Here is a 26609-nt window from a genome sequence, read left to right on the forward strand (position 1 = left end):
TAAAATAAGGATGGGACCCTTGGAGGATACAACTGAGGAATTGATGGCAGGGATCACAGAAATGGCAGATCATTTAAACAGTATTTTGCATTGGTCTTCACAGTAGTTCACTATAAACATCGCAAAGATATCAGTAAGCAAGGTGCTAATGTGAGCTAAGGTCTTGTAACAGTCTCCATCAAGGGCAAAGTATTTGACAAACTAATGGAAAACAGCAGAAAAGTCACCACGACATCACAGCCTGCAACCAAGAGTGGCTGCAGAGATACTTGAGGCATTGGCTGAAATAGTCCAAAGCTGACTGGATTCTAGGAGGGTTCCAGTGGTTTGGAAAAAAACTAATGTGATGCCCTTGGTCAAGAAGAGAGGGAGACACAAACAAGAAACGACAGGTCGGTTAGCCTAGCATCTGTCATTGGAAAAATGATAGACTCTATTATTACGAAAGAAATAGCAGCACATTTATAAAAACCTAAAAAGTGATCGAACAGAGTCAACATGGTTTTTTGAAAGGGTCAAATTTGACAAATTTCCCAGAACTCTTTGGGGATATAACGAGCAGAGTTGATAAAGGGGAACTGGTAAATATAGTTTGTTTGTATTTCCAAAAGATATTTGATAAGATGCTATACCAAAGGTTACTGTGCATGATAGGAACTCATGGTATTGGGATTAATATATTAGTATGAATTGAAGATTGGTTCACATACAGAAGGCAGTGAGTCAGGATTAATGGGTCTTACAGATTAAAGAATTATCGATAACTGAGGCCCTAGGACGGATCCACTCTACTAGTTAAATCTTTTACAATCTGGGAAAGACCTAGTAATGCTGACTCTCTGTCTTATGCATTAATCAATTCTCATTTAGAGTCATACAGCATGGAAACATCCTTCGGACCAATTCATCCATGCTGACCAGATATCCCAATCTAACCTAGTCCCATTTGCTAGCATGTGGCGCATATCCCTCTAAACCGTTCTTATTCATATACCCATCAAGCCACGCCTTTGAAATGCTGCAATTATACCCACCTCCACCACTTCCTTTAGCAGCTTGTTGCATACACACACCACGATCTGGGTGAAAAAGCCAGCCCTCAGGTTCTTTTTATATCTTTCCCTGCTTACCTTAAAACTATGCACTCTAGTTTTGGATTCCCTCACCCTGGGAAAAAGACCATGACTATTCACCCTATCCATGCCATTCGTGATTTTATAAACTTCCATAAGATCACCACTCAATCTCCGAGGAAAATAGTCTTTTCAGCCTCTCACCATAGCTCAAACCCTCCAGCCATGGGAAGATCCTTTTCTGAACCCTTTCAAATTTAACAAAACTTTCCTACAGAAGGGCGATTAGTATTGTATGCAGTGTTCTAAAAATGGCCTCACCAATGTCCTCTACAGCTATTACATGACATCCCAACTCTTATACTCAATGCTCTGACCAATGAAGGCAAGAGTGTCAAACATCGTCTTCACCACCTTGTCTGCTTGTGACTCAGTTTTCAGGAAACTATGCAACTGCATCTCTAGGACTCTGTATTTGACAACACTGTCCAGGGCCCGAGCATTAATTGTATAAATTCTTGCCCAGTTTGTCTTACCAAAATGCAACACCTCACATTTATCTAAGTTCAACTCCATCTGCCATTCCTCGGCCTATTAGACCATCTGATCAAGGTCCCATTGTATTTGGATATAATCTTCTTCACTGTCCACTAAGTGGTCACCTGTAAACTTGTAACCATGTCTTTTATATTCAAGTCTAAATCACTTATATAAATGACAAAATGCAGTGGACCCAGCACTGATTCTTGTGGAACACCACTGCTCACAGGCTGCCAGTCTGAAAATTCTCTATCACCTCCCTCTGTCTCCTAAATTTAAGCCAATTTTGTATCCAATTGGCTAGTTCCCCCTGGATCCCATGTGATATAACCATACAAACTAGTCTACCATGTGCACTTTGTTGAACTCTGTCTTCATCAATCTTCATTGTAACATCTTCAAAAAAACTCAATCAAGTTAGTGAGACACAATTTCCAATGCAAAAAAAAGCCATCTTGACTATTGCTAATCAGTCCTTGCCTTTCCAAATGCATGTAAAACCTATCCCTTCGAATTCCCTTTTAACAACTTGCCCACCACTGATGGAAGGCTCACCAGTCAATAGTTCCCTGGCTTTTCATGACAGTTTTTCTTAAATAATGGCAGCACATTAGCCAACTTCCAATCTTCCGGCAGCTCATGGCTGTCAATGATGGCTGTCAATGATATAAATATTTCTGCAAGGGGGCCAACATTCTCTTTCCTAGCTTCCCACAATATTATAGGAAACACCTGATCAGGTCCCAGGGATTTATCTACCTTTATACATTTTAAGACCTCAGGCAACTCCTCTTCTGAAATATGAACAATTTAAAATTGACATGTGAAGAAATTTCTTCTTGCAGATGGTAGTAAATGTCTGCAATTCTCTACCCATACAGTTGAGGTAGCTAGATCACTGAAGTATTTAAAGAGGAGGTAGATAGGTTTTTGAAATATTGAAGAATTGTGGGCTAGGGTGAGCTAGAATAAAAGAGACCAGGGACAGATCAGCCATAACCTTAAAGCTTGGCAAGGCAGGGTGAATCGCTAAATAACCTATGCCTGCTCCTATTTCTGGTTTTATGAAGGTCACATAAGACAGATTGCACAACTACAGTATTGGAATAAAAATGGGGAAGTGATGAGCTAATCAAACTTCATAATATTTCCACTGTGCTTTCTAAGGATGAGAAACTCTTTTGACATATTGCTTAGTTACATTATAAACATAAAGATGGCATAAACAATGATATGACTTTAAAGGAGACAGCATATTCAAACATATTAGTAAAAAGCATCAAAATAGCTTTTTAAACAATAAAGCCTGCTTGTCATTTGCTCTCAATGTAAACTGTGAGCTTGTCATGAAATGTAGGATACTGCAGTAAATAACCCTGGTACTTACATATATGGTTATGCACAATATCTGTAAGCTAGATAGGCAGTTACGGTGTTTGCATTCACGGTTAAGAGGGGAGCAGTCAAAGTACAACCTGTAAGTATTATTTAACTACAATGTTAATTAGTTAATGCTACATCCCTGGATAATCAATTATATTATTTGTTATAATGTTGATCAATGTCTGATAATAATTATTGCAGGAAACAGCAGACTGATACCTACCTGATATATGTTTGGAGAAACGGAAAAATATGCACTCTCAAATCGGAATTCATGAGTCTCTGAAAGGGTAGCAGAGGAACGTTTACAGTGGTGTTCAATTTGTGATAATTCTGAACATTATGACCCAACTTTAGTAACTTTTTTTGTTTCTAGAAGATATCACTATCAATTTAAAATATGTCTAATATCTATTGCATTTACTTACTTTTACTACACAGAAAAGGTTTACCTAAATCAGAATCAGATCACAACCAGGAATTTAACTAAGCATGGAACCAAACTTCCTTGGAACATTTAACATTTGGCCATTTAACAACATTACCTGATTCCTGAAATATACTGTTGGTTTTAATTAACTTCAGATTCAATTTTCACATAACTTCATGTGAGGTAAATCAAAATTTTAACTCTACACATATTTTAAATGTATTTTGACAAATTACCTTTGAATTCAATGAAAATATTGCCTATTTATCAGTCAGATAGACTGACCAGGAAACTAGCACATTGGATGCAAATATTGTTCTCCAACAACAGAAATAATTTGCAAATTAAAAATATTCTATATAAAACTTTGTAAACATTCTTTCCCAACTGTTCAGTCCATATTTAGACTCAGTAAATGCAGTAAAATAAAAAAAAACTATCCTAAAAGGCCTGATTTTTTTTATTATTTATCTCCATAAAGCCATGATGGCAATACTAATTTACTCTAATTACTTTCTCATCATTAATTACTATATATGAAACAACAAATGTTTTGAAGTAACACACAATTTTTCCTGAAGTAATAAGACTCCTGAGCAACTACTGGAATTTAAGTACTAAATGTGCAGGAGAATCAGTGTTTTTATTTCGGAAGGCAATTAAAATAAAAATGGAGGTCGTGTCATTCCATGAGACATTCTCCAGCTGTGTTGATTGACTGAATTTATATAACCAGTGCTGTGATAAATGAAGTAAGATAAACCAATGGAATCAAACCTCACTCTGATACAATTTATCACAGTGTGATAATATCACAATTTAAGCTTCTACCTCGCTGGCTGCTATCATTATCAACAATTCTCAGGCTCTTTACAACAGCACCAACTGCAGCTCTGCAGAAATGAGGCACAACTGTGAGAGCTAGCTCCATACAGTGGCCAGTTGAAAATTTGACAATGCAGCGATGTGTATGCATGAGCTCATGGCTGAAGTATAAAGGAAGCAATTAGGAAAAAAATGTAATAAGTTAAACTTTTGGACATGCTGGAATTTTTTTTTTTACACAGTGGTTAAATGCATATGGAGAGTCAACATTGCTCAAAACATTTTCTATTTATATTGGACCCCATTACACTGGGGAAGAAAGGTATCTGATGTTAGGAGATTACATGTGTTGAGGCATCTAAGTATTGCACCATTGGTATAAAGGAAGTGAACTTCTGCCATATAATAGTGTCTATGGTATAGCTTGCAGAGTTCAATAGTTACACAATGGAAGTCAGTGATTGCAGTAATAATATTTTAAGTTATGATTTACCCAAAATGTTCTTAATACGATTCTGCATGACATTTTAAATTAGCTCTCAATCAAGGCACAGTACCATTACTTTTGGCCAGTATCAGGAAGTGATATGTTTAAAAAACACTCTTGAAACTTCCTAACATAATCTAGGTTGACATTTCAATACAATACTGAAAGAATGCTGTATTGTCAGAAGTATATTTTAAATTAAGCAGCTCCATATGCTTACTTGTGGGCTCAAAGATCTCTTGGCAAAGTTCAATGAACACGAAAAATCTCTGTGTTGCAGCCAACACGTATACTTCAAATAGCAGCACTAAAACACATTACCTCATGATTATCTCAATATTGTTAGTAGCGCCCTGCTTAGCAGCTTCAGTTCTCAACATTGCAACAGTGAATAATATACATCCAAAGTATTTGACCTTCTATAAGACACACTGGTCCATTCTGAAATATCATGTACAAACACAGTTTTTCACTTTGTTTCTTTAAGAAATTGCACATTGAATTGAATTGAATTTATTGTCATGTGTATACCAAGGCATAGTGAAAAGCTTTGTCTTGCAAGCAATACAAGCAGATCACAGAACTAAGTAGCATAGATAAGTAAACAGTGGCAAAATCAAAAACACAGGTATAGCGAATGTTAAGAGCTTGTGGGTCCATTCAGTATTCTAACAACAGTAAGGTAGAAAGTGTTTTGAAACCAGCTGGTGCGTGTTCAGGTTTCTGTACCTTCTCCCCGTTGGTAGAAGTTGCAGAAAAACATTGCCAGTGGGATGGAACTTGGAAAATGCTGATGGCCTTTCCTTGACAGCTGCCCTGGTAGATGGGTTCTATAGATGGGAGGTTGGCCTTTGTGATTGTCCGGGCCGAGTACAGCACTCACTGTAACCATTTCTGATCTTAAATGGTACAGTTGCCATACCAGGTAATGAATCATCCAGAAAGAATGATCTCGATGACGCACCTATAACAATTAGCAAGGGTATTTGCAGTCATGCCAAATTTCCTCAGCTCCCTGAGGAAGAAGGGATGTTGTTGGGTCTTTGTAACCAGTGTATCCACATGTTACAAAGCTTGCTGTGGATGACCACTGCCAGGAGCTTGACACTCTCCACTTGTTCCACCTCTGTGCTGTTAATGTGTAGAGTGACATGAGTAACATCCTGCTGAAAGTCAGTAATGAGTTCCTTGGTTTTGCCAGCATTGCAAGCTAGATTGTTCGTAGTGCACCATTTTTCCCAGGTCTTCCACCTCCCATTTGTATCCTGTTTCGTCGTCATCTGAGATTCGACCGACTATGGTGGTGTCATCAGCGCACTTGTAAATGGCATTTGTCGATGCAATCATGAGTATACAGTGAGTACAGTAACGAGCTGAGTGCGCACCCCTGGGGGGGACTCCAGTGTTTAGTGTTAGTGACCCCAGTCTTCACTGATTGTGGCTGGTGGTTCAGGAAACTGAGGATCCAGTCACAGAGAGTGGGGCTTAGTCCGAGATCACTAAGTTTAGTAATCTGTCTCGAGGGAATAATAGTGTTGAAGGCTGAACTGTCAATGAGTAGGATTCTTACATAGCTGTTCTTGGTGTCAAGATGTTCTAGGGAGGAGTGAAGTGCAAGTGATATGGTATCTGACATGGATCTGTTGGTCCGATAGACAAATTGGAGTGGGGAGCTGGAGTTGATTAATGCCATGACCAACCTTTCAAAGCACTTCACAACCAACGAAGTGGTCACATCACTAGATTACTATATCCAAATAGTCTCTTCAACCAACACTCAAGTTACATTGGTCTCACAAATTTAGCATCAAGTCCTGTGACAGTTTCTATGGATAATAGAAGCACGATAATTAACTAACTATCTATTACACATACGATCCATCTCCCAGACTGATGTCTCAAACTGAGCAAAATAAGCGACTTCAATCAGGTCAGCACAGAAGGTTTTCAGATTGGTCTCAGGCTCAATATATTCGCAGAGAAAGCTGAAGCAACCGTGAAAACAAGTTGGCCTTCTGGCTTTCAGCAACAAATATTGTAAATACAACATGACTGTCAGAATTTCACAATCATTGGAAACAAGATGATCACCAATAACACTACAAAAGAGCTAATTTCCATCTGACATTGTAGGCTGGCAATTCCCTGATCCAACTTTTGCCTACATCACACCAATATTGCTCATAACACTTTGCTAAAATTTCCTGGGAATCTAAGAGTATACCACAAAACACGAAATGAACAGGAGCAGTTGGGACTCATAGAAAGCATGCACCAGTGCAACCTAGTAAGCATATAAAACCGTAGGCATCTTGCTTTTTATTAAAGCTGATATCATAAAAAGCTTTCAAAGATACTGAAAACAATGTGGGCAGCAGTAATTATCTTTTGTAAAAATGCAGCAAAACAATAGTAACAACAACTTCAGGGTGCATTATTCACACATAATGAATGTGGACACCTATATATGCAGAGTGAACTGAAATCAATGACTAGAATGAATAAAATGAGGAGGTCATCTGCTTTCAGAGATGGTCGAATGATAGCTAGTACGTCCTGGCTTTGCTTTGAATATTGACATTGAAGTTATTGCATCCACTTGAGAGAATAAACAAGTTTCAGTAAAGGCAAAAGTGAGGACTGCAGATGCTGGAGATCAGTCAAGATTAGGGTGGTGCTGGAAAAGCACAGCAGGTCAGGCAGCATCTGAGAAGCAGGAAAATCGACGTTTCAGGCAGGATCCCTTCATCAGGGATCAATTTCTGTCTGAAATTTTAAATTAGCTCTCAATCATGGTGCAGTACCATTACTTTTGGCCAGTGTCAGGAAGTGATATGTTTACAAACCACTCTTGACACTTCATAACATAATCTAGGTTGACATTTCAATACAATTTCATCCCTTCATCAGGAATCAGGTTTCAGTAAAATCTGATCACCTGTGAAGTGAGCCAATTTCCAGCTTCCAAGTACTTCAAATCCAACTGCATCTGAGGGACTGTTGTGGTGCAGTAGTAGTGTCCCTATCCCTATACCAAGAGACCTGGATTCAAGTCCCACCTGTTGCAAGAGATCGGTGATAACTTCCCTGAACAGGTTGATTTGAAAAACAGTTCGAATTAAAAATAAATAAAAATTACAACTGCATCTTAAGTGTCACACAAGTGACTTCTGCGCACAGCTAACTGAAAGAACATCAATTGGAAGCTGATTTACTTGGCACTCTAATTTCCATGAATTTTGAGATCTGCGATTTTAAATCATTTGTAACCATTCTTTTTTGGATGTGTGTATGTGAATGTGTCAGGAACCATTCCCTAAGTTTTGAATGCAGTAATAAATCCTACTTTGTTCTAACGCTAAAATAATTTGCTGTGGGTCAACTTTAAATTGAACTTAACAACAGTGTTTAGGGAAAAACACCACCACCTTTTTTTAAAAGGAAAAAACAATAAGAAAAGAAAGGTTCAAAGCCCATATTTTTGTTATGGACAGGACAGTAAAATAATTCAGTTCACCTCCTCTTCAAAAATGAGAAGCAGAAGAACAATAAAACTAATGCCCATGGAGGGAGATATTAGAATAAAACCAAGCAAAAAGATGGGCTTTTGCAAGAAGGGAGAAGAGATGTAGAGGGGCCTTTCAGAGATAGAAGTCAAAGTAACTGAAAGACCAAAAGATTTAAATGTACAGGTGGGATATCAGGCTACTGGTTTCAGAGTCATGAAGGGATCTAAATGTAAACATAATAAATTCAAAACATCGGTAAGACCATGCATCCACTAAAGGTCAGCAAGGTGTGATAAGCAAGCAGAACTAAATCTTTGAGAAAAGGTTGGAGGATGCTGCATTAGATGTCAGTAAGAAAGATGTTGAAACGCTTGTGCCCAGAATTGACTAAAGAACAGATTATGGCTTCACTGGAAATTAGTACTCTTTGGTATTGACTAGAACTAAGGGTTTAAAGTTCAGTTATGCATAACAGAATGCAAAACTTCAAGTTCAGGTTGAGACAATAGCAAAGGAACCATGTTCATTTCAGACACTTTACATTAATGAAGTCGATTAACAACAAAAAGAAATGATCAAATAGTTAAAACGTGGGCAAGGGAAACGGCAGGTTTATAAGTTCTTTCTATAGCCAAGCAAGTCACAAATAAAAGGAAATTAACGAACTTCAATATTGAAAGAAAATTAATTTGACTTCAAAAATTTACAAATCTGTTTCTTTGATTCCTTGCCATTCTTTGGGGTAAGTTTGGGAATCTTCAAGCCAAGATGGCCTTCAGGTTTTGGAAGTATTTCTTAGTAAATCCATCTTTGAGAACTTATTTTGTTAGAGATTTCCAGAATTTTATGCCTGTTTTCATTTCAACCCAATTCTCTATTAATTAGAATTCAATCTCATTCATCTGAACGGAATTGGATCCAGCTGTTCCTTCCTAGATATTTTCAGCTACTTTTCAGATTACAGCTTTCAGCAGATAACTGTTAAATGACTTAGTGACAATGGTATATTTTCTCAAAAAGTAATGTCCTGACACAAAATATAGGCTAGTACAAATTAATGACAGTGCTGCCCAAAATATTCACTTTGTGTGAAAGTTCTGTGGGAACACTGAAGCATATTTTCAACAAGTACATTGTAGCAGGAATAATGAATCAACAGGAAACATAAGAGTAATTTTTTAAAAAAGTGAAAATGATTTGTATTTTATACTTTTTCATTCCAAGATTTTCATAACATTTGATAAAGTTGTGAAATTCTGAAAGACTATCATCAATCACAACTAATTACTACCACCTTGTTCTCAAGTTACATTGCCTGTACTGGCATTATTCAAGGCTTCTTTGAGACTATTGAAAACACAGACCAAATATCACTTCTGATTGTTAAATTCTCCTCGATATTTACTTCTCTTATGATTAATCCTTAAATTTTATGATTTTGGCTTGCCAGGATTACCAAACATGCCACATTAACCAAATAAGATCATAAGATATAGGAGCAGAAGTGTAGGCCATTTGAGTAAAGGAGTTGGGGTGTTATGTTGAGGTTGTACAGTACGTTGGTGAGGCCTCTTCTGGAATACTGTGTCCAGTTTCTGATTGTCCAGCTATAGGAAGGATATTATTAAGCTGGAGGGAGTTCAGAAGAGATTTACCAGGGTATTGTCAGATATGGAAAGTTTGAGTTATAAAGAAAGGCTGGATAGCCTGGGACTCTTAACTGGAGTGTAGGAGGTTGAAAGGTGACCTGTCAGAAGTTTATAAAATAATGAGGTCTAGATCAAGTTGATGGTGGTTGTCTTTTCCCTAAAAATGGGAATTTCAAGACTAGAGGGCACATTTCAAAGGTGAGAGGTTTTAAAAAAAGACATGGGGCAATTTTTTTATACAGAGGGTAATTTGAATGTGGGATGAACTTTCTGGGGGAAGTGGTGAATGCGGGTACAATCACAACATTTAAAAGACAATTGGATGGATACATAAATAGGAAAGGTTTGGAGAGATACAGGCAGCTGGGACTAGTTTAGTTTGGGATTATGCTCTGCATGGACTGGGATGGACCATCGGGTCTATCTCTGTGCTGTATGACTTCATGATTGTATGACAATCAAGTTTGCTTTGATCATGGTTGACATGTTTCTCAACTGCAAATGTGTTGCTGGTCAAAGCACAGCAGGCCAGGCAGCATCTCAGGAATAGAGAATTCGACGTTTCGAGCATAAGCCCTTCATCAGATGTTTCTCAATCCCATTTTCACGCCTTCTCCCCATAATCCTTGAGCCCCTTACCAGTCAAGAACCTATCTATCTCTGTCATAATGACTTAGCTTCTGTGGCAACGGCCCCCACAGATTAACCATCCTTTGGCTAAATTCCTCCTCATCTGAGTTCTAAAGGACCTGAAGCTGCATCTTTGGATGCTAGTCTCTCCTACTAGTGGAAACATTTGCACTGTGTCCACAATATCCATGCCCCTTAGTATTCAGTTAGTTTAAATCATATGCACTCTCATCCTTCGAAACTCCATTCTGTACAGAGTTCTCAACCGCTCCTCATATGACAAGCACTTCATCTTGTAAATCTCTGTTGGATCCCCTCCAACCCTAACACATTTTTCCATAGATACTGGACTCAAACTGACCAAAGCCTTATTCAGCTTCAGACGTACATCTCTGTTTTTGTATTTTGTCCATCTTGAAATGAATGCTAACATTGCATTTGCCTTCCTAATTGCCACCTGAACCTGCATGTTAACATGATGAGAATCCTGAAATGGGACTACTAATTGACTTTGCGCTTCAGATTTCCAAGCCTTTCCCCATTCATAAAATAGTCTACGCCTCTATTCTTCCTACCAAAGTGTATGACCTCACATTGTATAACATCTGCCACTTCTTTGCCCACTCTCCTAGACTGTTGAAGTCCTTCTGCAACCTTCGCACGTCCTCAATGCTACCTTTCCCTTTACCTATCTTTGTGTCATCTGAAAATTTAGGAAATTAGGGCATTATTGCTATGTCCACTTTGTTAATGCATAACATGAAGAGTTGTGGTCGCAACACGGAACACTGCAGAACTCCACTAGTCACTGGCTATCATCCTGAAAATGACACCTTCATCACACACTCTGCCTTCTACCAGTCACCAAATCCTCTATCCATGCCAATACCTTGCCCCAAACACCATGAGTTATAGAGTCATAGAGATGTACAGCACAGAAACAGTCCAACTCGTTCATGCAGACCAGATATCCTAACCTAATCTAGTCTCATTTGCCAGCACCTCGTCCATATCCCTCTAAACCCTTCTCATACATAGATCCACACAGATGCCTTTTAAACTGTACAAACCTCCAACATTTCCTCTCATTCCATACACACACCACCCTCTGCGTGAAAACCTTGTCCCTTAGGTCCCTTTTATGTCTTTCCCCTCTCACCCTAAATTTATGCCCTCTAGTTTTGAACTCCCCCACCCCAAGGAAAAGACTTTGTCTGTTTATCTAATCGATGCCCTCATGATTTTATAAACTTCTACGAGGTCACCCCTCAGTCTCTGACGCTCCAGGGAAAATAGCCACAGCCTATTCAGCCTGTCCCTGTAGCTCAAATCCTCCAACCTTGGCAACATCTTTTTTTCTGAACCCTTTCAAGTTTCACAACATCCTTCTGATAGGAAGGAGACCAGAATTGCACACAATATTCCAAAAGTGGCCTAACCAATGTGCTATACAGTCGCAACATGACCTCCCAACTCCTATACTCAATACCCTAACCAATAAAGGAAAGCATATCAAATGCCTTCTTCACTATCTTATCGACCTGCAACTCTACTTTCAAGGGACTACGAACCTGCACTCCAAGGTTTCCTTGTTCAACAACACTCCCCAGGACATTACCATTAAGTGTATAAGTCCCACTAAGATTTGCTTTTCCAAAATGCAGCACCTCATATTTATCTAAATTAAACTCCATCTGCCACTCCTCAGCCCATTGACCCATCTGATAAGATCCTGTTGTAATTGGAGGTAACCTTCTTTACTGTCCACTACACCTCCAATTTTGGTGTTATCTGCAAACTTACTAACTATACCTCCCTATGTTCATATTCAAATCATTTATATACATGTTGAAAAGTAGTGGACCCAGCACCGATCCTTGTGGCATTCCACTAGTCACAGGCCTCCAGTCTGAAAAGCAACCCTCCACCATCACCCTCTGTCTTCTACTTTCAGTTAGTTCTGTATCCAAATGGCTAGTTCTCCTTGTATTCCACGAGATCTAACCTTGCTAACCAATCTCCTATAGGGAAACTTGTTGAACACCTTACTGAAGTCCATATAGATCACATCAACCGCTCTGCCCTCTTCAATCCTCTTTGTTACTTCTTCAAAAAGCTCAAACAAGTTTGTGAGACATGATTTCCCACGCACAAAGCCATGCTGACGATCCTTAATCAGTCCTTCCCTTCCAAATACATGTAAATCCTGTCCCTCAGGATTCCCTCCAACTGTCTGCGCACCACCGATGTCAGGCTCACTGGTCTATAGTTCCCTGGCTTGTCCTTACCACCTTTCTTAAGTAGCAGTACCACGTTACCCAACCTCCAGTCTTCCAGTATCTCACCTGTGACTAATGATGATACAAATATCTCAGCAAGAGGCCCAGCAATCACTTCCCCAGCTTCCCACAGAGTTCTAGGGTACACCTGATCAAGTGCTGGGGATTTATCCACTTTTATGCATTTCAAGACATCCAGCACTTTCTCCTCTGTAATATGGACATTTTTCAAAGTGTCACCATCTATTTCCCTACATTCTATATCTTCCATGTCCTTTTCTACAGTAAACACTGATGCAAAATACTCGTTTAGTACCTCCCCCATTTCCTGTGGCTCGACACATGGGCTCCCTTGCTGAGTTTTGAGGGGCATTATTCTCTCACTAGTTACCTTTTTGTTCTGAATGTATTCATAAAATCCCTTTGGAGTCTGCTTAACCCTATTTGCCAAAGCTATCTCAAGTTCCCTTCTTGCCCTCCTGATTTCCCTCTTAAAGTATACTCCTACTGCCCTTATACACTTCTAAGGATTCATTCGATCTCTTCTGTCTATACCTAACACGCTTCTTTCTTTTTCTTAATGAAAACCTCAATTCTTCTAGTCATCCAGCATTCCCTAAGCCGACCAACCTTTCCTTTCACCTGAATGGGAATATACTATCTCTGGACTCTTATTGTCATTTTTGAAGGCTTCCCATTTTCCAGCTGTCCTTTTACTTGCGAACATCTGCCCCCAATCAGTTTTTGAAAGATTTCGCCTAATACCATAAAAAATAGCCTTCCTCTAACTTCGAACTTCAACTTTTAGATCTGGTCTATCCTTTTCCATCACTATTTTAAAACAGTAAAGTTTGTGGGGGAGCTGGCCCCAAACTGCTCCCCCACTGACACCTCAGTCATCCGTCTTGCCTTATTTCCTAAGAGTAGGTCAAGTTTTGCATCTTCTCTAGTAGGTACATCCACATACTGAATCAGAAAATTTTCTTGTATAGGTTTACCAAATTCCTCTCCATCTAAACCTTTAAAATTATGCCAGTCCCAGTCTATGTTTGGAAAGTTAAAATCCCCTACCATAACCTCCTTTCATTCTTACAGATAACTGAAATCTCATTGCAAGTTTGTTTCTCAATTTCCTGCTGACAATTAGGAGATCTATAATACAATCCAAATAATGTGATCATTCCTTTCTTATTTCTGAGTTCCATCCAAATAACGTCCCTGGATGTATTCTCAGGAATATCCTCCCTAAGTATAGCAGTAATACCATCCCTTATCAAAAACACCACTCCCCCTCTTCTCTTGTCCCCTTTCTATCCTTCCTGTAGCATTTGTATCCTGGAACGTTCAGCTGCCGGTCCTGTCCATCCCTGTTGCAGCCTCTTGTGCAGTACCTTGTCAAAGGGCCTTCTGAAAATCCAAATAGATCAAGTCCATGAGATCTTCTTTGTCTAACTTGCTTGTTGCCTCCTCAAAGAATTCTAACTTTTTTTCAGGCATTATCTCCCTTTGATGAAGCTATGCCGACTGTGCCCTATTTTACCATGCACTTCCAATTATCCTGCAATCTCATCCTTAATCATGGACTATAATATCTTACCAATGACTAAGATCAGGCTATCTGGCTTGTAGTCCCCTGTCTTTTGCCTCCCCACTTCTTAAACAGGGTCACATTAGCCATTTTCCAGTCCTCTAGGACCCTCCATGATTCCAACGATTCCAGAAAGGTCACCACCAATGCCTCTACAATCAACTCCAGAACTCTGGGGTGTTGTCCATCTGATCCAGGTGATTTATCCACCTTCAGACCTTTCAGCTTCCCCAGCATCTTCTCCTTAGTTATGGTGACTATATTCACCTCTGCCCCCTAACTCTCGAAGTTCTGATGTGTAGCTGGTGTCTTTCACTGTGAATATCTGCAATAAAATACTAATTTTGGATACTGATACTTACAGACCATTCATTATGAGAACTCTACAAACATTTCAGTTGTTAAAGACTACAACAATTGCACTATTCAATGCTTGTTTGAAAAGACTCAAACATGTTTTGAGAAGCTTTTAACCAATACTTGGCTTGCCTTGCAGTGTTTTTCAAGCTTTCTAATTTTGCATTCAGATGCAAAGCATAATACATACTAACCAAAAAATAAGGCACAATATTTGTCACGGAAAAAGTAAAAATACAGTAGACCCCAGGGAAAAAAAAGTCACTGCCTGCATTTACACTTTTGATGATTCAGCATTCCTTCAATATTTCTGTGAAGGTACAATATATTCATTTGAGTATTTCTAAAATGTGTTTGTGGATTTAATGAACCATACTAAAATGAATTATGACAACCAAAAATAATTGCGATAAAAAAATACAACTATGTGGTTCCACCTGTTAGAAGGTCTACGCCAAGAATACAATTGTATTTTACTGCAACTAGCTACTTTTGAGAGTTTGTTAATAAATGCAGTACAGTATTGACCCCTGGTGGCAGTTCATTGGCATTTCATCCACAGGATAATACCCATATTTTCACAACAATGAAGAGCTCTCCTTTGTTACAATTATGGTTCCAGAGGCTGGAATCCAGGCAGCATATATTATTTTTATGTGGGGCTGGATTCCAGATTACTCATCCTGGTTCATTGAGCCAGTTGCCCAAGTAACACATCAGCTGCCTCCAGTAATGTCTGATTTTCATTGACAAAGTCAGCAAAATATAATGAGTGCAGATTAAACTTAGTGAGATCAGGGTTTAAATACTGCAAAGCTACGGTCACAGAAGAATTTTACAAGTTATGTATCATTTGGGAGAGGTAATGTGCCCTTTGAGATTGTTAAAAGTAGACATGAATATGGATTTAAGAGTGCATAAATTCAATGGAACTGCCAAGAGAACAATCAAAGGAAACGGTCAGTAGAGCTCTCAAAGATATTTGAGAGTCTGAACTGTTGACAGATCTTCCAAAGGAAACTACAAACCTGAACCACCAATGGAACTTTCAAAAAGATTTGTCTCGTTGCATTTAATACACTCGCCCATTGAAATTTTGAAGAAGATTTCTGTTGTTTTAAAAACAAACATGTTTATCCTTTCTGTTGACATATGCTTGAGGGTTCGTTGCAAGATTAGGATTGCAACATTGATTTTACAACCTTCCCTTTGCACAGTTGGGTACCTTTCAGGTCACATTTTGATATCCCCAAGTGCGTATACACTCTTTGAACTGGTACTAGGTATTCCAATACTTGTTTTTGTATTTAATTAAAATAGGTTAAATGCAGTGAATGCTTTTATCATTTTTTTTGCATTTAACAGCAAATTCTCCAACAGACACAAGAATTTTATCTCATGGGTCTTGAGAACTATGCATGGTGAATACTGCATGTGTTGGTGAGGTTGGCATAAGGGCAAAGGATGTTGGTAGAAGCTTAGCTTAGAATGAATTACCATTAAGTTGGCATCGAGTTTTTCGGGACCACAGGGTAGAGCGAGAAAGGTACTGGTTGACAATGAAAGGGCTATGAGAAGTTAGTACAGAAGTGGCATGAAAAGTCAGTGGAGAATGTAATAAATGTGAACTAAGCATAGGTTCTTATTGAGGGTATGATCAGACATGGGGCTAAGTGCAGGGCATGAAGTAGGAGTGAATGACCTTCGTGGTGTGTGGGGAACTGAGGAGTGAGGGCTATCCTTTGCTTTATCGCATTTTAAAACTATCTTTGACAAAATACTGGTGCAGTCATGCAGGCCTCCTCCTTAGGCCGTCTCCCTAGTCTTTCCAGAGTCACTCCCACCATAGATTGCATAGACTCTAAGCCCTCAGAATAAAAATCCAAAATTCTTTCAGATCAGGTTTGTGAAGTGGAAAATTGTCCCAACTCTGGGCTCCAAGCCTTGGAACAAAACTTCGCTTTGTCACTTCACCTGACGAAGCAGCAGCACTCTGAAAGCTTCGATTCCAAATAAACCTGTTGGACCTGTTGGTATTGCGTGACTTCTGACTTTGTTCACCCCTGTCCAACACAGCCATGCCCACATCAATGAACCTCAGAGACTTTGTTCATTTAATGCCAAATAGCTGCTCTCAGGCTTATGAACAGACCTCTCATATCTTAAAGTTGATTTTTCTCTGCACATTCACTGTAGCTCCAACACTATATTCTGTATTCCGTTCCAATACACTGGTAGACTTACATGAGGTATGATTTATCTGATTAGCATGCAAAACAATACTTTTCACTATAACTTGGTATGTGACAATAATAAATCAAATCAAATCATTTGTCTCTGAATATGGGGAAGCTTGCATGCTCTAAATGGATCAAAATATACAGCCATTGGCCCAGAAGTAATGAAGAACAGAAAGAAAGCGAGAAGAGAATAAAATTGTAAAATACAGAGGGAAAAATTTAAAACACATTTTCCTGAATTACATGACTGCCCTCTACAGTTAAAGTTGTAAAGTTGCAATTACTTGTACAAACCTATTTAAAACTGCATTTTTCCCAAAAGGTATATTTTCTCAAATAACAGTGGTCCTCCTCAAGGGGAGGTTCTCCACTCATTTCAGCATATCTCAAGGCTTCACATTCTGCTGATCCTAAGAGCCAATTTTAAAACTAAGTTGTTAAACATCATCACTCTACTGGTCCATATCCACATTTTCCAGGGATTCTGTAGACTTGAAATGTTAACACTTTCTTTCTGCATCAATGTTATCAGTCTGGTTGCATTTCTTTAGCATTTTCTGCAATTGTCAGGTCTCCAGCATCTGTTGTACATGGCTTTTGTTTTAATATTTTAAAAATGCAACATTGACATCAATTTAGATTTAGACTATGGCTTTGATCAAAACAGATGGAGGTAGATTAAGTGGGAAGGATCACATTATCCTGAGATCCAACGATGACAGAACAAAGAGTAAAAAAAAGCAGCAAAAGCCAGCTATGACCTAATGAATAATACTGAACTAGATATCGTGTATGAGAAAAATGTCTTACATGCCACAAAATCTGCAGATCTCAAATTGACTTTTGCTATTTTGCACACATGGAAAACATTGTCTGTGAGGGATAACCAATAATATTATAATACTTCCTTACATTTTAATGAATTATCTTGTTACCCTCGAGTCCTTCTATCAATTCAACAGGAACTCCATCATCTCCTTCTGATTTTCCTAGCTTCAATAGTTTTAAATATTTCACAAGAAGTTCAGATTCAAATCATTCCAGGAAATGTTTTATATATTGTCTGGTTCCAGTTCTTTTGGCTTTCTGATAAAAGTTTTTCTTTCCATTGATATACTGTTTCCTCAGGCTCTATGACCAAAGCTCCTTCAACAGCACCTTCAGCATCAACAACCTGTGCTTCCACCATCTTGTGGAAAAGGGCAGTAGATGCATGGGAACTTCTCCACTTGCAGGTTCCCCTGCAAACCACACACCATGGAACCATAATCACTGTTCCATCACTGTCCCTGTGTCAAAATCGTGGAATTCCCATGCCAAGAGCTCTGAAAATCTTCTATCTTCTCAAGGGCAAGTAAAAATGTTCAATAAACTGTAACCTAGCAAGTAGCATTCACATTATGCAAACAATAAAAAAAACCATTACTTCTTTGCCTTCTCATAGGCAAGAAAATCGACGTTTCAGACATGAACCCTTCTTCAGGAAACGTCGATTCTCCTGCTTCTTGGATGCTGCCTGACCTGCTGCGCTTTTCCAGCAACACATTTTCAACTCTGATCTCCAGCATCTGCAGTCCTCACTTTCTCCTTCTCATAGGCAAAACAACTCTCCCAGTGAATGGCTAGTGGAGGTTACTGAAGAAAGGGGCAAAGGATAAGCCAGGAGACTACAAACGTCAATAGTAGGAAAACTGATGGAAGCCATAAGGAATAATATAAATATACATTTAGAGAAAAATAAGTTAATACTAGACGGCCAACATGGCTTTGTCTAGGGCAAGTCATGTCTGACAAATTTAATTGAGTCCTTTGAAAAAAATGCCACAGGCAGTGGGTGACAGTGCTGTAAATGTTGTATATTTGGACTTTAAGGCCGCATTTGAAATGGCGCCACACAGTAAGTTATTTAGAAAATTAGAAATGTTTGGGATTGTTGGTTTCTTTGCAGCATGGAATAGAAGTTGACCACAAGATAGGAAAGAGAGGGGGGCAGATGGGCATTTTTCAGACTTGAGATGCATTCAAAGTGGTGTCCTCCAGGGATAGGTGTTGGGACTCATGCTTTTTCTGATTTTTATAAATGATTTGGAGATGGAAGTATAGGGCAAACTTTCTAAATTTTCAGATGATAATTGGCAAGTTGATTAAATGGGCAGACACCTGGCAGTTGAATTTCAATCCTGAGAAATGTGAGGTAATGCATTTTGGTAGAATAAACACCGAGAAATAATACAGACTCACTGGTGTGACTTTGAAGAGAGTTCAGGAACAAAGGAGCCTCGGGATTCAACTGCATAATTCTCAAGTGGCCAAGCAAGTTGCAACAGTTGTTAAGAAGGCTTATAGGATCCTTGGGGTTATACATAGAGGTATAGAGTATAAAAGTAAGGAAGTGATGCTGCACCCTGACAAATCATTGATTAAACCACAGTTAGAGTATTGTGTACAATTCTGGGCACCTTAATTCAGTAAGAATGTTAAAGACTTGGAAACAGTGCTAAGGAGATTTACTGGGAATGATACCAGGAATAAGGGATTTTTGATAAAAGATTAGAGAAATTGGGCTTATTCTTCTTGGACCAGAGAGGATTAAGAGGTGATCTTTCTGAAGTGTTCAAACTTATGATCAATTTTGACAGAGGAAAGGAGGATATTTGGTTTTCATTAGCTGGCACATCTAATTTGGGAGTCATAATTTCAGGATTGTCAGCAAAAGTGCTAGAAACAAAATGAGGAGTAACTTCTTTATACGGAGTTGTTAGGATTTGGAATGTGCTGCCTGGGAGACAGATGTTCCATAGAACGTTTTAAAAGAGATTTGGAATATATTTGAAAGTGATGAATTTAAAAGGCTGCAGAGTCAGGATTGGAGAAGGGACGAACAGGGTAGCTCTTTCAGGAGCCAAGATGGGCTGAAAGGTGTACATGTGAACTATGATTCTTTGATTCTATGAAGTTAGTGAACCCAGACAAAAAAACAAGCTTGGTTGTTGGTGTATTACTATGTAGAGTTTTACTAATTATCACAATTGCTTATTTTTTTTTCATACCCGCAAACAAATTAGTTTCTAAAATTAAAAAAAACTATGGAAATTTTGGCAGATCTGTTCAATGTCTGAGGGTTTAACTTGTTGATAGAACTCAAGTTAATATTTGTTTTATTACATAATAAAAGAGAAACTCAAGATTTCCAGCATATTTCATTTTACTTGTTTTATTATACATGTACTCTTACATTAGAAATGCAGCAAAATAAATTGACAAAGAGCACAAAATGGTTTTCTAACTAGTTTGTAACTTTGTTCTCAAGTTTGACTCCAAGCTTTTGTCCAGATATCCATTGCTTCAAAGATTGTCTATTTCCACCTCATCATATTGCTTAAAACTGCCCCTGCTCACCTTGTCTACTGTTAGAGCCCTCATTCATCTGGTATCTCTGGACTTTATTATTCTACGTCAGCTTTTATCCCACTGACCACCCTTTTAAACCTGAGATAATCCAAAACTCTGTTGCTTGGATCTGGATTTGTACCACATTCTATTTATTTAATACTCATCCTCACAAACCTACACAGAATCCCAGTTATGTAAAGTCAGTTAAACGTTAGAATCATTGATCTCCAAACATGAGCTCATTTCTCTTGGAATAGATAAATTAAAAACTCAGCAGTTTTGGCAGTATGTTTTATTTCACATTTTTAGCAACTGTAGTATTTTCCCTTTATTAAAAGTGTATACTTATGATACTTATTTTCAAATTTCACAGTCTCAACTTCCCCATATCTGTGAACTTCTTAGCCTACAATCCTGAAGGATGTCTGCACTTTTCCAATCCTGGCTTTTTAAACCATCTCCACGGTCAGCATGCTTTCAATTACCAAAGTCCAAGGCTTTGAAATCTCCTTCCAAATCCTTTCTACATGTCTGGCTGCCTACTTTAAGATGCTGCTTAAAATTTCTCAGTTTCATACCAATTACGTAAATATATCCTTACATGGGTCAGTCAATATTGCTTTATAATGCCATGAAGCAGTCTAGGACATTTATATTGTACCAGAGAACTAGAACCATGTTCCTTAAGCACATGCTGCTATTGTTATAGTATTCTTAACAGTATTCCATGACATGTACCAAAATAATATGAAAATACAGCATTAGGATAAAATAGTTGGCCTACCCATTGGTTATCAAACAGCAAAGAATTAATTTTAAAGTCTGAAACATAAAAGTACCACTCTCTATAATCTTGGACTGACAGATGTGATGTAATTTTTCCTAGAAGTATGTTTAGAAGCGCATAATTACAAACATAAAAACATAAATTGCTGGAAAAGCTCAGCAGGTCTGGCAGCATCTGTGGAGAGAAATCAGAGTTAACCGTTTCGGAGCCAGTGGCCCATCCTCAGACCACTCTATAGGTGCTGCCAAACTACTAAGCTTTTTCCAAAACTTTCTGTTTTTGTTTCTAACATCCGCGGTACTTTTCGATTTTTATTTATGTAATATTTACAGCACAGATTATCCTGTCAACGTGGAATGTGGCAGGAAAAGTTTAAAATATTTTTTTCAATAAATGAAAGTGTACGCGTGCATTTCTAAACTTCCCCAGTTTTGATGAATGGCCACAGATCTGAAATGGTAACCCATTTCTCTCTCCACTGCTGCTGTAACTGCTCAGTAGTTTTGCATGCATGTTCCATTTCATTTCAGGGTTCAAGAATTTGCCATATTTTGCTTTTGTGAAACGGTATTAACCTATGTAGCTTCAACATCATTAAATAGTTTTTAAAACTTCCAAGGTCACGGACAAGAGAACGAACAACTGAACGTTTTTTTCCCCCACTTTGCTATAGCAAGCCCCACCATGAGGAGACCTGAAAAGTTGAATTGAAAACATACCCAAGACCAGGATGGTTTCATCAGTCTGAATCTCCTCCTTCAGCAAATGCTCAAAACGTGAAAACGCACCAAACCACTCATAGGTCTCCTCGTGGTGATAGCGTTCATCCCAGTAATTCCGATCCTTGTATCGCGAATTACTTATTGGCAAATTATCCATTTTCTAAACAATCTTCAGTGGTGTTAAAGGGATATTCAACATTAATCTCTTAGCACACAAGTCCGGACTCAATTCAAATCCTTTCTGCATTAATACCACCCTCTCCGCAACTTAAATAAGATCGGGTCACTTTCTCCCACTTTCCTAGTCCAGATTACGTTGGTCTTTTTTCCCTGGCAGTGACATGTTTTAGTAAAGGTTTATCGAATTCTTGTTACCCTGCTCGCCTTCACTTGAACTCAACGTGGCACGGTCATTCCTATCCTTCCAGACCAGATCCCTCTCCCTTTGGGCAATTATGAAAGACCCCAACCACCCATGTTATTGCAAACCAGACTCGAGTTTAATTTAGAGTTTTTTTCATCCTTGTGAGTCTAAATTAAGCCCCCTCCTCCCACTCCAGATCAGATTGAATCAGACTCCTGTCGTTCCTGCCCTTCAGGCTGTATTGTCCCACTGGCTCAAGGCTGTATTTCAGTCTCCTGTTATCCTAAGACAAGAGGTCTGAAACGTGTTTGTTTTGTTATAGCAGGTTACTGCCTCACATTAGCACAGAGATAATTGTTCCCTCCCGCCCAGGGTTTCCTGCCTATTTCTAAAGCCCTGATTGAGTTACTCTCAACCCCTACCTCTCTCCTGTCCGTGGCCCAGATCACACCCACATTGACTCTCCCTCTTCCTGCGTCCGTCTCCACAAAGGAGGGGACACCCTCTCTCTACAGAACCGGCTTTAGTTTATTTGTTCACACTCCTAAACTTTATTGTGATGATATCCGGGGCGCATTAAAAGGCAGTCGGAAAGTTCAAACTTAGTGCTATCCCAGGCAGAGTACGTCCCCACCCGAAAATACGCCCCCGGGAAACCGGCGGCGATCAACAAGCGTTCCGAGCTGAATGTCAGACTAAATTCACGGGGAAGCAGTGATCCACCCGGAACTTTATCCTGCAGCACCTCAGTTTTATTTTGTTAAAAATCCACCCACGCCGCCAAAAAAAAAGAAACAAATCCTGAATGTAAAAAGACTCCGTCCGCGCTAACGATGAGCGAGCGGGGGAAATGTTAATACGACGAGGTGAGATTCTCCCGGCGCGTGCCTGGGAGACGGCGGTTTGTGTTTGAAATGGGGGGCGGGGCGAGTGAGAGGTGAAAGGGTAAAGGTGCCGCCGCCACCACCAGCCGGTGCGCGCGGACAGACAGACGGACGGACGGAGGGAGGATGTTGAAAGCCCGGGCCCGCGCGGCTCCGTTGGGCCGAGCTCGCGGCCTCGCCTACTTGGGGATGCTGTGGCAGGAGAAGCGCTGGCTCCTGTTCCGGCCGCAGTACACGCTGCCGGTGGCCGCCTGCCTCTGGCTGGCCGAGATCTGGGTCAACCTGTGGGTCATCCGGAAAGTGCCCTGTGAGTGCTGGACGTGGCAGCGGCGGCCGGCTGGGCGGGCGGGAGGAGGGCGTACGCTGAGTGTTTCGGGCAGGGAGGCTGCCGACTCAGTCCATCGATATCGCTCTTGAGAGCTCCGTGAAATCCAAACAAAATAAAAACAACACATTAAGCAGAAGTCGCTGCGAAAGCTCTGGCAGCATGTGTGAAGAGAAATCCGAGTTAATGTTTGGGCTCCGGCGACCTTTCCTCAGAACTGGGTGCTGCCGAACTTTTTCTTAGATTAGATTAGATTACTTACAGTGTGGAAACAGGCCCTTCAGCCCAACAAGTCCACACCAACCCGCCGAAGCGCAACCCACCCATTTCCCTACATTTACCCCTTACCTAACACTACGGGCAATTTAGCATGGCCAATTCACCTGACCTGCACATCTTTGGACTGTGGGAGGAAACCGGAGCACCTGGAGGAAACCCACAGCAGTCACGGTTGCAGCAGTTTCTGCTTTTATTTCTGATCTGCAGCCTCCCCGGTTCTTAATCAAAAAAAATTAAACAAGACGGCGACTATCTTGAAAGTTTTATTGCGATCCTTATGTTATAGGACCTTTCGTAGCTACCATGCTGCCAATCCAGACTGTAGGAGTTGTCCCTTTGCTGAGTACTCCCTTCTTTAGCGGCTCGCCTGTTCGGGTTTCTTTTCGGGCAGAAAGAATTCTACTTGGCCAGCGCTGAATAAAGTTAAAAAATCACACAATCACATGTTTATCTGGTAACAGTAGCTTTCGAGGCGCTGCCTCTTCATCAGGTGGTCCTGATGTGCAAAAGTGCTGAGTAAGAGAAAGTGAGTACTGGAGCTCAGAGTCGAAAAGCCTGGCGCTGGGAAGAAAAGCACAGCGGGAATGCTAGTGTTTCAGGCATAAGCCCTTCATCAGGATTGTGGAGGGGAAAGGGAGCGGAGTTATAAATAGGACATATGGTGATGGGAGATGGGGTAGGTGGGCTGGAAGGCAATTGGTGGATGCAGGTGAGAGGTGATAATGAAAGATCAGTGGGGACGGTGGGAAAGAAGATGGACAAGTCGGACAGGTCAAGAGGGTGGTGTGGAGTTGGAGGGTTGGATCTGGGATGAAGTGGTGGGTGGGGAGATTTGGAAACTGGTAGTCAGTGTTGAAGCTGTGGTGGTTGTCAGGTCCCGAGGCAGAAGATGAGTGTTCTTTCTCCAGTTGGCAGGCGGCTTTGATTTGGCAATGGAGGAGGTCCAGGATTTACATGTTCTTGAGGGAGTGTGAGAAGGCGTGGTTGGCCACTGAGTAGTGGGGTTGTTTGATGCAAGTGTCCCAGAGATGTTCTCTGAACTGCTGTGTGGCTTGGTGCTCCCTCTGCCTGATGTAGAGGAGACCACATCGAGAGCAATGGATGCAGTAAATGAGATGGGAGGCTGTGCAGGAAAATCTCTGCACGATTTGAAATTACCCTTTAAGGCCTTGGACAGAGGTGAGGGAGGAGATGTGGGCACATGTTTTGCACTTCGCGCGGAGGCAGGAGAAAGTGCCAAGTGTAGAGGGTGGTTTGGTGAGGAACGTGGACCTAACGAGGGAATCAGTGAGGGAATGGTCTCTGCAGAATGCAAATAGAGATGGGGAGGGAAATATTTTTGGTGGTGGGGCTGACTGTAGGTGACAAAAATGCTGGAGTATGATGTGTAGAGGAAGGGTTGGTGCTGAATCTCCAGCTACCATGCATTTTTGCTACCTGCTGTCAGAACCCACCACTATTGGCTGACCTCTCTGCTGCAGCAACTATCTTTATAGTCTTGCATTGCCTCTTTCTAACTGAACGCTTAAATGCAAAATTATTCAGCAAGTTGCAGTCAGCGCAAATTTTTCTCCAAACTGAACTTGCATTCTTTTGTGTAATTTCTTCTGCAGTATTTACATCCTGCCTTCTGGCCTTGATTTTTCTGATTTTTTATGTATAACAATGTTAATGCAATATCAATCAGCTTTTATGACCCAAAAAAGAAACAACTTGAAGTGTGCAGTCTTTTAATCTTTAAGGGGAGACAATGGCCTAGGGATATTATTGCTAGCCTATTAATGCAGATACCCAGGTAATATTTTGGGGACCTAGGAGTATGGTGGCATTTGAATCCAATACAAAATGGAATTACAGTCTAATGATGACCATGAAACCATTGTTTATTGTTGGAAAAACATCAAGGTCATCACATACTCCTTTACTGGGTGATTCTAGAACAAGAAAGCATCATCTTATAATTAGATTTGGAGGAACCCAAACTGGATGTCACTGAGCAGATTATTGCAGCTTGAAGACATCTTGATAGAGAGTGGACGGATGAGGCAATAATTGGTTGGGTTAGATTTTTTTCCTGCTTTTTTTTATGCACAGCAAAGCTGGACAATTTTCCTCAAAACACTAATCAGTCTGATCTTGAAAGCAGTCTTACCTCTAATTTTTTTTTTAACCAGCTGCACAGGCCTCTAGCAGTGATTTATAGAATTATAGCACAGCTTAGAGGGACATTGTTTCAAGGCGTAAACAGATGTTTTGAGCTGTTGGAACCTCTTCAAACTGTGCAAATAAATATTGAGCCACTGTCAAGAGATCATACAAAATCTTATTGGAACAACGTAAACATGTCAATCAACAAAGTTTTCACTTCTCTGCACTTGTGTCAACAAGTGAGGCTTTTTACTAAAGTTTCAAATTGTCTCCAAACTCAAGTTACCCATCTTGTTTGCAAAAATCTGTTCCTAAGTATCTCCTGTATTTTCAGACACAGAAATTGATTGGAGAGCCTATATGGATGAAGTGGAAGGTGTGATTAATGGAACATATGACTACACGCAGTTGAAAGGTGACACTGGACCTCTTGTGTAAGTATTGAGCGAAGAATTCAATATAACAGTTAATTGTCTGCTCGAACAACGGTCCACATGTGCTGATTTCTGATTATTGCAGGGCTGTTTTTTTTTCAATATAAATATAATGAATTTTTTTAGACGTTCTGAATATCGTTTCTTCACACCCCACCTCATTGATAGATGCACTCTTGAAAACCCCTATCAGCCATATTCCATAACCAGTTACTTGACAATATATTTGAGTCAGAGTGATTGGGCATCTTACTTAGCCTGTGGGAAAATTGTCTTGCTGCTA

At 39.9% G+C, this 26609-nt stretch overlaps 2 protein-coding genes across 3 annotated transcripts in view; one reads left to right on the plus strand and one right to left on the minus strand.

The window, feature by feature from the left end:
* The window catches only part of ece2a (endothelin converting enzyme 2a), a 281571-nt gene extending 258689 nt beyond the window's left edge, over nt 1-22882 (minus strand). Inside the window, exons 1-2 of one of the 2 annotated variants that reach the window (XM_060834107.1) lie at nt 22679-22882; nt 21890-22061 (exon numbers count right to left, since the gene is read on the minus strand). In XM_060834107.1, coding sequence (XP_060690090.1) covers nt 21890-22049 — 160 coding nt within the window. In that variant the 5' untranslated portion in view covers nt 22050-22061; nt 22679-22882. Of the gene's footprint in view, nt 1-21889 lie in introns of both variants that reach the window. The other variant, XM_060834106.1, reaches the window with a different exon arrangement.
* Nucleotides 22883-23218: 336 nt separating this feature from the next.
* alg3 (ALG3 alpha-1,3- mannosyltransferase) overlaps nt 23219-26609 on the plus strand; it is a 35213-nt gene continuing 31822 nt past the window's right edge. Inside the window, exons 1-2 of the mRNA XM_060834679.1 lie at nt 23219-23447; nt 26227-26326. Of these exons, the coding sequence (XP_060690662.1) occupies nt 23267-23447; nt 26227-26326 (281 nt within the window). The 5' untranslated portion in view covers nt 23219-23266. The remainder of the gene's footprint in view (nt 23448-26226; nt 26327-26609) is intronic.

This window comes from Hemiscyllium ocellatum, chromosome 13 (genome assembly GCF_020745735.1).
Source record: "Hemiscyllium ocellatum isolate sHemOce1 chromosome 13, sHemOce1.pat.X.cur, whole genome shotgun sequence".
Taxonomy (NCBI): Eukaryota; Metazoa; Chordata; class Chondrichthyes; order Orectolobiformes; family Hemiscylliidae; genus Hemiscyllium; species Hemiscyllium ocellatum.